General features: G+C 28.2%; 1 protein-coding gene across 1 annotated transcript in view; it reads right to left on the bottom strand.

Annotated features, from left to right (window-relative positions):
• LOC129314032 (leucine-rich repeat receptor-like serine/threonine-protein kinase At1g17230) overlaps window positions 1-16,023 on the bottom strand; it is a 32,110-nt gene extending 16,087 nt beyond the window's left edge. The window contains exons 1-4 of the mRNA XM_054957412.1: window positions 15,330-16,023; window positions 11,740-11,883; window positions 5,664-5,735; window positions 5,149-5,220 (exon numbers count right to left, since the gene is read on the bottom strand). Of these exons, the coding sequence (XP_054813387.1) occupies window positions 5,149-5,220; window positions 5,664-5,735; window positions 11,740-11,883; window positions 15,330-16,023 (982 nt within the window). The remainder of the gene's footprint in view (window positions 1-5,148; window positions 5,221-5,663; window positions 5,736-11,739; window positions 11,884-15,329) is intronic.
• Window positions 16,024-16,619: the final 596 nt, after the last annotated feature.

Here is a 16,619-nt window from a genome sequence, read left to right as displayed (position 1 = left end):
ATGTGTTATTTGTAGCCACATAATGTCCATCGAGCGCAATTAATGGTAGGCTATTGGATGCTCCATTTTTAAAAGTTGAGGATTTTATTTTGCACTACTTGATAGTATAGGCTATCTAGTACTCCTGAAAAAATAGTTGGTAGCCAAATTTGTACCTTTACCTTAAAAAAAAAAATTCAACTTCCAGATTTTTTTTTTGTCTAAAGAAAGTTTAGGTGAATTGGATTTCGGGGGTTCACTAGAGTTAAAGCATGTCTCTAGGCTTAAAAAGTGTTTACAGAGGTACTTACAAATGGCTGCAAACAAGGTTCTCATATCGGTAACGGTATTTAATTCTATGACCTTGTGGTTGTTGACAAACTTTAGTTGGCAACTCCCACTTATTTATTAAAGACAATTGATGAAAGCTTATTAGCATATGAGCTCATATTTTATATTTTTCTAACATCACCAAAATTTCATTATAAATATTTCCTTTGATATGATAAAGAAAAAAATTCAGAAATATAGTTATTTCGGAGGATGCAAAGAAAACCATTTTAAAAAAATGATACAAACATGTATGTAGAATATTAAGTTGTTCATTATTTTATTTTATTTTTGAAAAAACATTAAATAAAATGGGGTAAATGAATGTTGCACAAGAACATGAACGCACGCGCGCACACATATATTTATTGGTTGTATTCGCGATGGGAGAGCATGCTGTCGAGAGCTCTTAATTTTGAAATTTCAATTTTGGATAATTTCTTTAAGAATATTTATCGATGTTATGGTTCAACAATGCTAGATGAAAGAAACAAGGAAAAGCATAACACCCATAACTTTTGTTATATATTAATCCATGTACTTTGTTTTTGTTGCTCTAGGTCCTTATAATTTTTCTAATCTACAATGTTAGCCATTTATTTTTAAATATGCATAGAAGGATGACTATGTGGCACTAATGATGAACGTTAACTGGAAAAATATAGAGTATGGAATATCAACTGGAAAAAATTGAAGCTATGCTTGACTACGCAAAGACAAAATAAACTTCAATATGAACGTTAACAAAAAAATTTTTCAATCAATAGCTTTAAAATCAAGAAAAAAAATAGGGTATCTCGATGTAGTGAACGAAACGAAAGTAGACATGATGAGACAAGTTCAAAATTTGTAAAAATGAACAGAATAAAACTTATCCTCTATTTGACGAGTATATGACAGATAATTTAAAACCATTAGTGCTACGTTATCATCCCTCTCTGTATATTTAAAAATAGAATGACTAAAATTGTAGATTGGCAAAACTATAGGGACCTAGAACAATTCAAAAAATGTACATGGTTCATTAACAGAGCTTGCTAAAATTATAGGGACCAATGTTGTATTTTTGAAATAAACAAAGTATGAGAAAAGCAATGTAGTTGTTTCTAATGATGTGGAGAAAACCATTTGAAAAATATGACAGTAACGCATTATGAGTTGTCAGAAACAACTTGTTATTGTTTTTAGAAAATTGTTACTAGCATTGGTGTATGAAAACATTGCATCTGTATCCTCTGTCAGTTTTGATTTATATAAAGGCACATCATTTAGCATTGGATGGTATGACTAATTAATCTTAGATTCCATGTAATAGACACGTGAACATCTAGTTTAAATGCAATGTTACCCATAGTAATGCATAGAAAAGCAAATGAAAAGCAATGCACACGCACATAGAATAGTTAGCACATCATAATTTGATGAAGCTGGAATTTATTCTCATCAAGATAAGCGTTATTTAAGTTTCCAATGACTCTTGGTATATGAAAGAAGGTTAACACTTAAAGACATATGGTTTTGAATATAGTTAATTAATTAAAATGTAGTTTTTAAGAAATTAAAGTACAGGAAAGTTGACTATAAAAGATGGAGCATAGTCTTGTCGTACATATATCCACTATATATTATGATTTTTTTGGAAAAATTATCTGTTATATATTATAAGGCCTGTGGTCAGCTAGCCATCATCTTTTAAGTTTATAAATTTTTATTTAATTTCAAAAATCCTCCTCTTCCTATAAATATTTCATGGAATGTTCTTACAAAAATATGACGTTTGTAATCATTCACAAAAAAATGTAAAAATGAAAAAAAAAAATAGTCATATACTTATAATTTGTTGATCACAGTATACATATTCAAAATAAAAATCTAACCCATGACACGTGGAAGTAGATCCCCTCCTACAATGCCAATACCCATTGCACGCAATTTCTTTTTTTTTCTTTTTTTTTCTTTTTTCCTTCTCTGGTTCTATGTGCATTCAACGTTATACACTCTTAATATAATACCACAAGCCACATACAGCCAGAAAAAAAAAAAACTAAATAGATCATAAAAAATAGATATTTTTTCCATATAACATACAAGTTGAATACTAAACCAATTTTTTTAATATCATACTTATTTATTTCAACGCGTAATGATTTGACAAAAAAGAAAAGGACAGCTTTTTGGGTTATGTATATAGTCTTTAATCTTTCAATATATATTTTATTGAGCTTTACATATATTCAAAAATATTTAAGATTGAACGGTGATGGTCCACAAAAGTTCTTCACAATTATTTTATTTTACTTCACATGATGCATATCATATTGGAAAGATAAATTATAATTATATTGACAATACATAAAAAACAAACAAAAAATATCTGTTGGAGAATGTAGATAACTATTTTTCAAAAACAGAAAAACTTGTGCTTGTTTTGTGCTGAACATTACTAAAAGATACAAGAAAATGTTGAAGGATTAAAAAAAATGTTTAGGATGCTGAATAACATATATAGAGAAATATTAAAGAATGAAAAAGTGTATAAAAGGCTTGTGGAGCAATATTTTCGATATATTTTCAGATTATATAAAAATCCAAGTAAAACATATAAACTTTTAAAAAATATATAAAAATTATACACAACTTGGATGATTCATACCTATTTTATAGATTTGTAATCTAGTATATAGTTATATTAATTTTTTCAAACTGCATTTACACTATGATAATTTTTTAATATTGTGTACCAAAAGACAAAAAAATGGTGCAGTGGCGATTTAAAATAAATTATGGTGTTAAACTTCATTTATACTATGTTATTTTCTAAGCCTTTTAATATAACCAAAAAGCTTAGTAAAATTAAGAAATCTAAAAACAAACAGTGCCTTGTGACATCACCAATTTTTTTTTAGGAATATAATGCATCTTGCAATATGGCAACAAAACAAAATGTACTAACAAAAAAAAATTTATGATTGCTTTTGCATAAAATATTGTATCAAAGGAAAAATGAAGAGCATTTGTTATCGGTTCTTTTGGCCAAGAGCAGTTATTATTTGATGAAAGCATACCTTACACAAGAAAACATATTGTAAATGAGATTCAAAGCATAACAAAATGTATCAAAATTCTCTAATGCTATTTTGGTGGCGTTGAATAATCTTTGTTTGTATTTCAAGTGAGAAGTGATAAAAAAGAGAATGAAGCCTTGAAATATGGGTAGTAAATTTCGCTTTATTTTTTTTTCAAATAGATAAAACATTTAACTGCTACTTCCTACATAATTCATAGAATAGTACTTTATAGTAAGATCTTGAACTTAGTAATAAATTTTAGACATTCGACGGTATTACATAGTATTCTTTATTTCATTTTTTAAAACTAACTTTCCAGAGGGAAAACATATTTTTCTGTGTGAGAAGAGGGTGGGGGAGAGTACTCTTTGAAAACAAATACGAACAAAATTATACAAAGTGTCCTACATTAAATGAACATGAACTAAAAATTGGTTCTCCAAACAAGCATTGAAAGAAAGAGAATCTATGAAATATTAAAAAAAAAAAGGCGTTATGATGTGAAAAACCAAAATGGAGTTGCTTGACAAGGACCGGACATATTGAGAAAGAGAAGTCAAAGGACGATGGCAAAAATAGTAAAGGAAGATTCTATTTTGATCATTTTTAATTGAATTATTTTAAGACAAAGAAATATTTTTTTGAGAAATAATCCTTATTGGGCTTACATCTTCACCCTTGTCCAATAGATCACACCATGACCTAAACATCTAGTATCCAAAGTAAGTCCCCATAGTTTATATATATATATATATATTGTGTGACTATAAGAGCTAGTAGTTTGCTAAACTAAAATAAAACTGTTTTTGGGGTGAGATCATAGCATGGACTCTTACTCCAAGACAACTTATATAATATTATCATGATTTTTAGTATCTAAGATCATAATTTTTAAATTTCCATGCCACAATTTCTTTACGAATATTTCAAATAATATGGTAAAAGAATACATGAAAATGAAAAGAAAAGGGCAAGTTATTTATTAAAAATGATGCAGGGAAAAATCATTTAAGAAAATGGGTACACGCATTTATAATATCTTTTGTTGGCCAATATATAAATTTATTTTACAGCCTTTTAATATTGCATTGATGTTTAATCCACATTCATCAATAATAACATGTGACACATGGGTGATCCATGGCCAAGAATAAAATCCTTAAGAATGATTCAAGGAGCAACTGATTAATTCTCCTTTTTTTTTTTAAATGAACATGTTTAAGGACCACTAAATGTGCAGCTAAGGGCTCTAAAGTAACATGTTCAAATTACTGTTATATATCCTCTAACATTTAACAAATGAATATGCTGTGACAAATTTATGATATAAGCTTTCTTAGTCATAATATATATATATATTCATTTATAAATGTCAACTTTATGACATCGCTACAACCTTTAGAAGCAAAATCCATAAAGTATATTACCTAAGACTTTTAGAAGCTTGTGATTATCTAAAACAAATTTATTTGATTATACTCTCTCTCTCTCTATATATATATATATATCATGCATTAATAACTATTAAAGAGTTTTGGTAGACGCACATAGTAGTGAGAAAGTTAAAAGAGAGACAAAAACTTTTAAATTTGGCTATGTTTAAAGAATTGTTAGAAAAGAAAATTTCACTCCCACACAAATCTATAAACAAAAATAAAAGTAGGAAAAGAAAATGCATTGTTGTTCATCATAGTAATACTGAGAAAACAACCAAAAAGTGGTGGGGGGAACTATAGTAGCCAGAATATCATAATTTTATGAAAAAAATTACCTTGTAAAATATTATGATTAAGATATAGCTCTTGAAGCTTATCTAATTTTCCAATACCTTCTGGTATATCACCTACAAAAAAATTTAACACTTAAAGATATTGAATTCAAATTGGTCACAGATATATCTATAGAGAATATTTCCCAGGTCCGTGATAACGACACAAGAAAAAAGGCTTAATCCTACAAGTGTCCATATATGATGAATCATTTTTACCAAATCTAACTTGTAGACCGGCCCTTGTTTCCAGTCTCGGCCCATGTATATTTGTATATATGATGATATAGAACCTGAATAAACTTCTCTTTTCCTCATTCAAATTTTATATCAAAGACTATGTTTCATCTGAACTTGAAAATTTGTTTATAGCAATTATATATAATTTAGTAAATTATTAAAACATATCTACAAAGTATATGCTTATAAGATTACCAATTTTATTGGGAATATTTCTTGTAATTTAGATGCAAATAAAACAAACATGACAATGCTATGATTTGTTGGATACATCATACCTTCCAAGTTATTGTAATCAAGATTTAATAATTGAAGCTTAGTCAAGTTCCCAATGCCTTTTGGTATATAGCCTGAAAGAAGATGGACATTTATAGTCATAAGGGACATATGCATGAGTTAAAGCACAAACTGTCTAATTCTATTGAAAAATCACAGATTGCTATACAAATGTGGATTTATAATAAAATGAAAATGCATGAGTTAAAGCACAAACTGTCTAATTCTGTTGAAAAATCACACATTGCTATACAAATGTGGAATTATAATAAAATGAAAATTTTCACTTCTCGTAAACTTATATTCATAATGCATTCCACATTATCATTATCGAAATGATCTTTCTTAGATTTCCCCCCGTAAGGCTGGCTATCTGGAGTGAAAAGATACTTGTAACATGTATGTTTTAACTACCAGTAGTTAAAATAATATGAAAAATATTCACTCAAACCACTAAATTTATAGTGATAGCCTTTATTGTAATAATATAAAACATAATCCCACCGAATCTTAAAGATATTTCCAGCATTTTCATATATTTTAAGAAAACACTGTTTCATTGTTACTTTGTTAAAAATAAAAAAATTTCAATATTATCCTTTTTAAATACAGGAATGATTCTAGAACAGAAAAATAATTTTTTTGTGAAATAATCCTCCTTGGGCTTATGTCTCGGTCCCAATCCAATAGCTAAATATGTATCAAAAGTAAGTCGCTCAATAGTATATTTTATGTGTGTGCATTATAGAATAATTTATTTATTATGAGCACTTTTGGAGAAAAACAGAATAATTACAGATCAGAAAATTAAAATGTAAAATGTACACCCAACCTCTCAAACGTTAATAATTACATTTTTTAACAACACGGATAGCGCATATAGAAATATTAAAGAATAAAAAGTGTATTAAGGGTTGTGAAGCAATATCTTCTACATATTTTCGGATTATAAAAATCCCAGTAAAACATATAAAATATAAAAATATAAAAATTATACGAAACCTGGATAAGTCACACCTATTTTATAGGATTTAAATATAGAAAGTAGAATATTCTACAGATTAGTAATCTAGTATCTAGTTATATATATATATATATATATATATTTTCAAACTGCATTTGCACTATGACATTTTTTTAAGATTGTCTTACTACAAAAAAGTGGCTTTTGACAGCAATTTTTACCAACGATAAAAAAATTGTCGCCAAAGGTCTACTTCTGGCAGTGACTTTTACTTTTGACAGTAATAATTAGAAGTCACTGCTAAAAGTAGACCTTTGAAGTTGACACCAAAAGTTAATTTTTAGTAGCAACATTTATTTGTTGCTATCGAAGACCCCTTTTTAGCAGCGATATTTAATTGTTGCCGATAAAAATCATTTTTAGCGATGACAAACTGTCGCTGCCAAAATTACTTTCATAGAAAAATAATTTAAAAATTTAAAATAATTTATGTAATTACTTTAGCAGTGACAAATCTTCACTGCCAAAACTATTTTTCTAAAAAATAATAAAAAATTAAAAATAATTTTTGTAATTAGTTTTAGTGGCAACATCATTGCCACCAAAAGTATTTTTATAAAAAATAATAAAAAATAAAAAATAATTTATGTGATTACTTTTTAGTGGCGACAAATTATCACCACCAAAAGCATTTTCATAAAAAATAATTAAAAATTAAAAAATTATGTAATGGCTTTGAGCGGCGACACTTTGTTGCCATCAAAAGTTTTTTCATAAAAAAATAATTAAAAATTTTATGTAATTATTTTTTAGCGGCAACATTAAGTATTTTTATAAACAAATAATTAAAAAATTAAAAATAATTTATCTAATTATTTTTAGTGGTGACAAACCCTCACCACCAAAATTATTTTCATAAAAAATAATTAAAAAATAAGAAATAAGTTATGTTATTATTTTTAGTGGCGACAAACAATCATTGCCAAAAGTATTTTTAATAATTAAAAAATTAAAAATAATTTATATAATTACTTTTTATGGCCACAATTTGTCACCACGAAAATTATTTTCATAAAAAGTTTAAAAACTAAAAAATATTTTATAAATACAACAGTTTGTGTGAGTGTGTGTAATTAAGCAATCTCCCACCCACCTTTGATTAATTCTAACTTCATCCCTAATTCAAATGAAGAGAACCTAAAAATATAGTTATCTTTTAAAAATATTTTTTTCATGACATTCATAAATTCTTGCGGTTGAAAAGTTGTTGGTTGGATGGATTGATTACACTTGTAGGGTAATACAAATTCTAAGATTATTCAGAATTATAACGACTATAGAGAGATGGATAGTAAATAATTTATCTCATGGCACAAAAAAAAACCCCCTCAAAAGCCCTTAACAAATGGTTGATTAATTTATATACATCATATGTTTTGTTCAGATAAAGCCCGATATATACCACATGGCTACACTAATCAATCTATACAGCACTACAATAGAAAGTAACTAAAGACTTATTTTTATGCATATAAATAATTATGAAATAAGAAATTTCAAGAATACATAAACTTCAAACCAAAAAATTGTGAAAAATGAACAATAAAGTACATATTGTTCATTAACTTACATTTAATGTCATATTAAAAGTTAAATTTTGTTAAACTATAGGTATTGAAGTTCTATATTTTTTACTTTTTTAATTCTGTTTACAATTTAAATGGAACAAGTGAGATAGAGACTTCATATTTTAATATTGATGTTAATATTGTCACTTAATAAGTACATTTCAACTCTAATATAATATATTAATAAACTGCATTTTGACAGAGAAAGGCATTGTTATTCATGATATTAGAGAAGAAATTTTGGTGGCAAATCTTTTTTTCCTCACTCCAACTGGAGCTTTCTTTGTTCCAAACTAACAAAATGCTGATCCACATGACATCCTAACTAGTATCCCTAAAATTTAAAAATAACTAAATACTTATTTTTATGCATAAAGAATTGTACAAGAAGAAAATTTCACACATACACAAATTTATAAACAAAAGAAAAAATATGAAGAGAAAATGCTTATTTTTCATAGTAATAATATTTAAAAAAACTAAAAAAATAAAATATAGAAGCTAGCATATCATAAATTGAAAAAAAATATCTTGTAAATTATCATGATCAAGATGTAAATTTTGAAGTATAGCCAACTTTCCAATGCCTTCTAGTATATGGCCTGAAAGAAAAATTAACTATAAAATTTTACCAAAAAAGAAAAATTAACATCCTGGAATAGACAAAATGGCTAGTCCTCTATTCTCTTCTGATTAATCCATCTCCCACGTAAGCCTCATAAAGCAACTTTGCGCTTTACTTTGCCGATTAGATGGGAAATTTTGCAAGACGAGGAAATATCAAAGATAGGTGCTGAAGAAACAGAGAAGGTGCTGACCGAGCAAGTCTTCAATCTTGACTCCTTACAGGTTAATTTGTTCCTATTTTTTATCAAACTCCTCTTGATTTCTTGGTGGTCAAAATTGATTTGTTATACTTTTGGTGTGATAAATTCATGTGTGATCGTTACTTCATATGTTGAGAATTACATGTTTATATGGCTTATTGCTCCTTGTGCATGTTGTTTACCAATCCATCGAGTGTCATATATATAATGTTGAACAATTTTTTGTTATTGTGATTGCTATCTTAGTGTTCGTCTTTGCTGCAACTTGGGGTCTGTAATGTACAGAAAGGGAATCTAAATTCATGATACTTGTTTCATTAATGACAACTTTTGTTCTAGTAAGATCTTGTTTGGTAGACAACTTTGAGGATTTTTTTTATTTCTTATTTGCCTAGTTAAGTATTCTGACTTTTGAGAGCTGTTTGCGAAGCATTCTGTCTTCCTAACAGCTCATTTTGTTGATTTTTCTCTATTTGTACTTAGGGGATCCTGAGTTGAATTTTTGTATGTATATTACTCTCGATGTTTGGTTTGATGTCTAAAAGTTTTGTGATTTTTTGGAACCCATTTGCAAGGTCAAATATGCTGGTTTTTGGGACTGGTCTTGGAAAGCTTTCCTTCCTGATTCGTATATTTTATGTGCTGATGCAGAGGTAACTTTAAGCTATTAAGTACGTAAACAAAAAAATGTGGTGGCAAAGAAAAATGCATGCTTCCATATATGTGGTCTATATTAGTTAAGAAATTAAAGGCTGGGAATCATCTAAGATTGCCAACATTCTATGAAGTATCAGTTATATTGACCAATTAAAAAAAAATAAGGAACTCAAAACTGTGCACATCAAGGAACACATATTATATTTGTGTAGTGGCGGCAAGGAGTGGTTACATAATCTAATTGGAAATTTGCATTTGCAATTATAGTGCTTGTGTAGATATTAGCATCAGAGAATTTAACTTTCAGGCATACAATACTTGGGCATGACAACAATTAAGAAAACAATATTACAAGATGACCTTTTAAAAAAATCATTTTAGTAGAAAAATGGGTATAAATTTAATTACTCAAAACAAAAGGTTGAGTTTCACGAAATGTTTGTGAAACAAATGCTTTATGTTGAACCAATAACTTCTCTAGTAGCACACACCTTATAAAGAATTAGCTGTATTCTAACTGTAAGCTTTTCAGCTCTTTGCATTGCATCCAATTATATGGCAGAGCTCTAGATAATTAATTATTCTTTTGAAGATATAGCATTTGTAAATTTAGAAGTCTATTACATATTCTTTTTTTTTTGGTGAAATTACATTCAATTTTAGATGAAAGGAATTTCGATATTATTCAATGAATAAACTAAAAATATTATACTATGTTTTGCTAAAGGTGTACGTTGTAAATTATTTACACTGAGATCTAACTCTTGGAGCATATTCAAATTTGTTGGTTGTATTCGTGATCAGAGGGCTTACCGTCTAAGAGCTCATAATTTTGAAATCTGAACTATGACTAATTTCTTTAAGATTATTTATTGACATTATGGTTCAAAATTCCCAAATGAATAGAACAAGATATAAGAAAAGTATTGTAGTTTTTTCTAATTATGCAAAGAAAACCATTTAAAAAATATTACGGTAACTTATAATGAGTTGTCGAAAGCAACTCATTATTGTTATTAGAAAATTTTTATGCGCGTTGATGTGTGAAAACATTACATCTGAATCCACTGTTAGTTTTGGTGATACATATAGGTGTGCCATTTTTATTTGTAGTTGAGGTGATGCTAGCAGAAAGTAAAAAAAAAAGAGTAAAGTTTTCAAAATTTGGGTATTGTTTCTTTTTTCTGTTTTAAGGAATACATAAAACTCTTTACCTCTAAATCTTATGTAATTCATTCAAACAAAAATTATATTCTAGTATTTTTTTTAAAGTTGTTGAATTGATCTGCAAATTTTTAACAATAATTTTTTATTTAAATAAAAATTTATGATGAACATTTTTGAAGTATTTTTTTTAAACAAATCATTGTTACTCAAAGCAATGGCATAAAAAAGCATATAAAAAGTAATGCGTGCGTACACAGAAGTTAGCACATCATAATTTATTGGCACTAATTAAGATATAACTATTGAAGCATAGTCAAATTTCCAATGCATCTTGGTATGTGAAAGAAGATGAACATTTAAAGACATACACTTTTGAATATATAGTTAATTAAAATTAAGTTTTTAAGAAATTAAAGTATAGAAAAATTGAATATAAAAAGTGTAGCATAGTCTTGTCTTTAGTATGTATATGCACTATGTATATAATTTGAATATATCAGCAGTTGGGGGGGGGAGTCCTTTGAAATTTAATGGAAGTTTCCATACAAGAGACCTAACTGAAATTATCCCCTATTATATTTAAAATCTTTGTAACAGGTTTAGTTCTCAATGACATTATAAAATATTACAAATTATGTATGAAAATATAATCCAATCTTTTGTTTTGTGAGAAAAAGAAAGTTTCTTCTCGACTTATACATTTTGGGATATATAATTAATAGCATTTTGACGAAACCTATTAGCATCTAAGTTCATAATTTCAAGTTGCAAGAGACCAGAAGTAAGAAAAAAGAAATCATCTATGGTAAATTATAAATTTGCATAAAAATTATACCTTGCAAATTATTGGAACCAAGCTCTAACTGCTGAAGGGAAACCAAACTTCCAATGCTTCTAGGTATGTAGCCAACAAGTTGATTACGATCCAAGTACATAATTTTAAGATTTATAAGATTGGCAATTTCATTTGGAATGTCTCCTGCATTATCGCAATAACAAATAAAAACACTGATATGAGTGCTTGTGTATATATTATAGAAAATCATAGAAATACAATATAACTTTATGGAGATGATGATAGACAACATATGTTGTATAAAAAATCATATAAATTTAAAAGCCATTAAAAAAGTATCTCTTGCATTATAGCTCCAAGAACCCAAATGAAAAGGACAAAAACAGTAAAAGCATGCAAAATATTTGTTGCTGGCAGTGCAGAGAATACTAAATGATGTTAATACACTATGTTGTGTTGAGAGCATAACGATAGAGTTGCCAATACCACAAAAAATTAAAATTATATATAATTTATAGATTCATTTATTGCCCCTAATCAACATAATCAATATATATATATATATATATCCCATTCCCCTCTCCAACAAAATCAATGTTGAATAAAATATTGAAATAGCTTATTCTAAGACATTCTAACACATTAAATTTTTTCAAATGATTTAGAGAAAATATATCAATTTATTTGATATTATTAAAGACATGCCTATTAAGGAGTTGTATGACATCAATTCAAGTGAGGATAAGCTAGAAATAGCTGGAGGTATTTTTCCTAAAATATCATTGCTTGCTAAATATAAAATCTTTAAACATTGAAGCCTTCCAATCTCAAGTGGAATAGATCCATGGACAGAATTAAAATTCCAAGCCAAGATCTCTAATTTTGACATATTTGATAACAATAGCAACCAATGATGACATAACCACAAGAAAAGTCATGGTTTTCTAAGCAGATTGGGCCATCCAATCCCACCTATTGTATTAGGAACTGGCTCTTGGTTTAGTCCTCTACAACCTTTGAAACCAAACATTCAAAGACAGGGACATCTAATGGTGTTTTACTGCCTAAGGAAAAAGTATTTTAGAGGCCTAATGTATTATTATTTTACCACTTCAAATTCTATAAAAATAAAAAAATCACAAATAAAGTGTAAAAGAGGAACAAACACACTGAATATATATGGCCATCTATGATTGGATTTCTTTATTCTTTTGATAGAAGTGCAAAACTCCTATGAACAAATAAAAGGATTTGTGGACTTCATAATGACAAATGAAAAATCAAGTTATCAATCAAGCCATGCCCATGGAAACGGCTAAGCAAGAGCTACATTATTACGAGTTCACATGTACAAAATGATTATAATAAAAAGAAAAAAAAAGTAACAATAAAAATTGTATGAATGTATTCTTTTAAGGTTATTTTGATCAAAATATTATCACATCTGACTTTGTATTTAAAAAATAGGAAAATGATAAAGCTCTTAAACCAAACAAATTCTTTTATGTGTACCGCTAATTTGAGCTCTTTTGAATTAATCTTCAACCAAATATTAATGGACCAAATATTTCACTAGCATAAATAGATAAATTTTGTACTTTTTTCATGCTGGAATTGTAGTTATTGATTATGGTGAATAAATGATTGGATAAAATAAACAAAGTGCATCATTATGTCGTGTTTTGCATGCGTTGTTTTGTGCAAAGGCAAGGGAGAGTGATATGGTTAGGAATGGAATTAATGGTTTTGATGAAGGGTACACTAGTAAGTTTAAATTGTGAATCTTGGATAAATTACTTTCAACGAAGTTAAAAAAAAATGAAACTAAAGTGTATATTTTGAAAAGTATGGGTTGGCTTCATTAATATTATGAAAAGTAAAGATAAATAAAATATATTTTATTCCTCTCTTTGATGCCAGTACAAACCTCCAACTTTTTGGTTAGATATACAGAATACAGTACGCTAACCAAAAAGCCAAAGCCGTGCAGCTGAATGTATTTTACTCTAAAAATAAATCATAAATAATATGAAAAGTTTTTAACAATATATATATATATATATATCAAAACTCACAAAACATATATGAACAAATTTATAATTGCTAACAATAACTATAATGTAAAAAACGGGTGAAAATAGTGCATCATATATCTGTATAAAATATTATACAAAAATATGAATAAAATATTAACTTTGTTGAGTTTTTACCTTTACCGTTCTTAAATTATTAAAATGCTAATTGTTTTTATATTCTTCATATAGTTTTTTTAATGACTCATGCATATCTTCCTATTGAAGGCAATCATGTTCAATATATGGTTGAGCTCTTTAGATAGTTTTTCATATTGAAATACTTTTGTAAAGTTAACATATTAAATTTTTTATATTGCATTTTTAAATTTTATATTATTAAGCATCATTAGTTATCTAACAACATTTCTCTCAAATCATAAAATAACTTTTTTAAAATATTGATAATAAAAATTAAAAATAAAAATTCAAATACCACAGTTGATGTATGTATATTTATATATTAAAAAGATCTCCCGCCCATCTTTGATTCTGCTGTGCTGGCTAAAATGAAGATAGCATGAAAATGTAGTTACTTTTGAAAATGTTTTTTTCCACCGTATCCATGTGTGCGAAGAGTTGTCAATCGGATATAGTTAGACTGACAAGGACTATTAGGGGATAGATAGTAAATTTTAACTCAAGGAACAGCACAAACAACCTTGGAAGCCCATAATGAATATTCAATTTTTAATTAATATATGTCCTTGCGATCATGTTTGATTTACTGCCACATGCTAATCAATTTATACAGCCTATAAACCTACAAAAATATTTAATTTTAAGATCGAAAGCATGTTCCTCTTAAACATCAATCCCCCTCCAATCAGAAGATGGTAATTCTCTGCCTTACACCTTTTTATGCATCTCAGTTAAAATCGTAATGATGTTTATAGCCAATAAGAAAAAACACAGAATTCACTTAAAAATTTACAGTCAGTACACGTTTGTCCGTTTCCGCTGGCTTTTTATAGAACTCTTATTTTATGTTGTGCTTGGATTAACAAGGATTCAGATTCGGATCAAATTCTTCATTTAGGTATATAAAAATTTATGGATCCAAATCTATTTCTCATTATATTTTCTTTATAATTTCAAATTCCTCCTACATCCTAATCATTTGAAATACTAACCACTTCAAACATTATTCTTTTCATGTTTTCACTATTTATGTCTCTATGACTCTCGTTTTTTTTTTTTAATCTCTCATTCTTGTCTCTCATTTGATTTTTTTTAAACTCGCCAAACCAAGGATTTTAAGTATTTGAATTTTAAATGTGAGATTTGAAATGAAAGATTTTAAATCTAAAATTAAATTCAAATCCATCAATCCAAACATTATCATAATTCTTTAGTGGAGCTTCCCTTCACCCCTATTATCTATTTGCTATAATCAACAAACTTGATTGTGATTGAGAATGAACAGAATTGGGCAAATGAAGGTTGAACGAGAGATTGTAATTAATAGCTTATCGTAAGATGCGCTAACACCAACACAAAATTGTTTGAAATGACTTGGAGAAAATATAAATTTATCTGATATTATGAAAGGCATACCTTTTAAGGAGTTGAATGACAAAGACATCAGCTCAAGTGAGGATAAGTCAGAAATAGTTGGAGGTATATTTCCTGAAAGATTGTTCATTGCTATATGTAAAATCTTTAAATGTTGAAGCCTTCCAATCTCAAGTGGAATAGATCCATGGATGAAATTGTTATTCCAATCCAAGGTCACTAATTTTGAAAAATTTGATACACTTGGAGGAATAACACCCCGAAAACTATTACTTGGAAAGATCAGGTATTGAAGAGCAAATAAACTTCCAACCCAAGTTGGAATTTTCCCATCAAATTCATTATAGCTAAGGTTGAGAATTTTCAACTTGTATAACTGCAGCAACTCCTTCGGTAAATTACCATGAAAGTTGTTACTATGAAGGTCAAGTTCAACAAGGGAGGACAAATTCCCCACTTGTGAGGGTAAGGTGCCCATGAGACTCATGGCAGCAAGATTCAATACACTTACTCTCTCACCATTAGCATCACAAGCAGCCCCAACCCAATTGCAAATGGAGGAAGAGTTGGACCAATTAGCCAAGTGATTAAATGGGTCTCTCACATAAATTTTGAAAGCAAGAAGTGCCAATTCATCATTTCTGGTGAAATTGGCATGACATAACGTTGGGCAAACTATGAGATAGCAAAGCATTGAGAACATGGAAGAGGAAAAATGAAACCAAAGGTTCGCCATGTTGGATTGCTTAAAGGCTCAGGCTGTATATAAGAACTGGTCTTCAATATATAATAATAAAAGCGGAAAATTGTGAACCTAACAAAAGTATTCATATTTGTGGTGGGAAAAGAAGTGGACTATTCAAATTCTTGTCAAGAATTAAATGTCACGTTTTTTTAATAGAGGATACAATTAAAAGTGAGACATTAAGATAGGACCCATTCATGAAATAAAGGGAGTTCTAGGTAATAAGAAATAAAGGGAGTCAAACAGAAGGGAGACAATACATTTTACACATTAAAACAAGTGATCAAAACTAAACATGGTTAAAATAAATTCGTGGTGCCCTTTTGATTATGAAAAGTCATAGATGATTTAATATACAGTTTAATTGGTCAATCAATTATGAGAATCCCTTACAAACAATGGCCACTATGATCAATCAACGATTAACCATTACAAAGAGCCGGAAAAATGAGATAATGGCTTCATCACAGAGATCTCAAAATCATAAAAGTGTATATCTAATCTTACCACGTAATTCTGTTACATATATGTACAACAATACATAAATGAGATTTCTCTAAGAAATAAGCATACTAAGCATGAGATTT

The sequence above is a fragment of the Prosopis cineraria genome, unplaced genomic scaffold, assembly GCF_029017545.1.
Source record: "Prosopis cineraria cultivar Desert tree isolate PC_DT_omini unplaced genomic scaffold, ASM2901754v1 PC6, whole genome shotgun sequence".
NCBI lineage: Eukaryota > Viridiplantae > Streptophyta > Magnoliopsida > Fabales > Fabaceae > Prosopis > Prosopis cineraria.
Note: the sequence above shows the minus strand (reverse complement) of the source record. Positions and strands in the feature narration are given on the sequence as shown.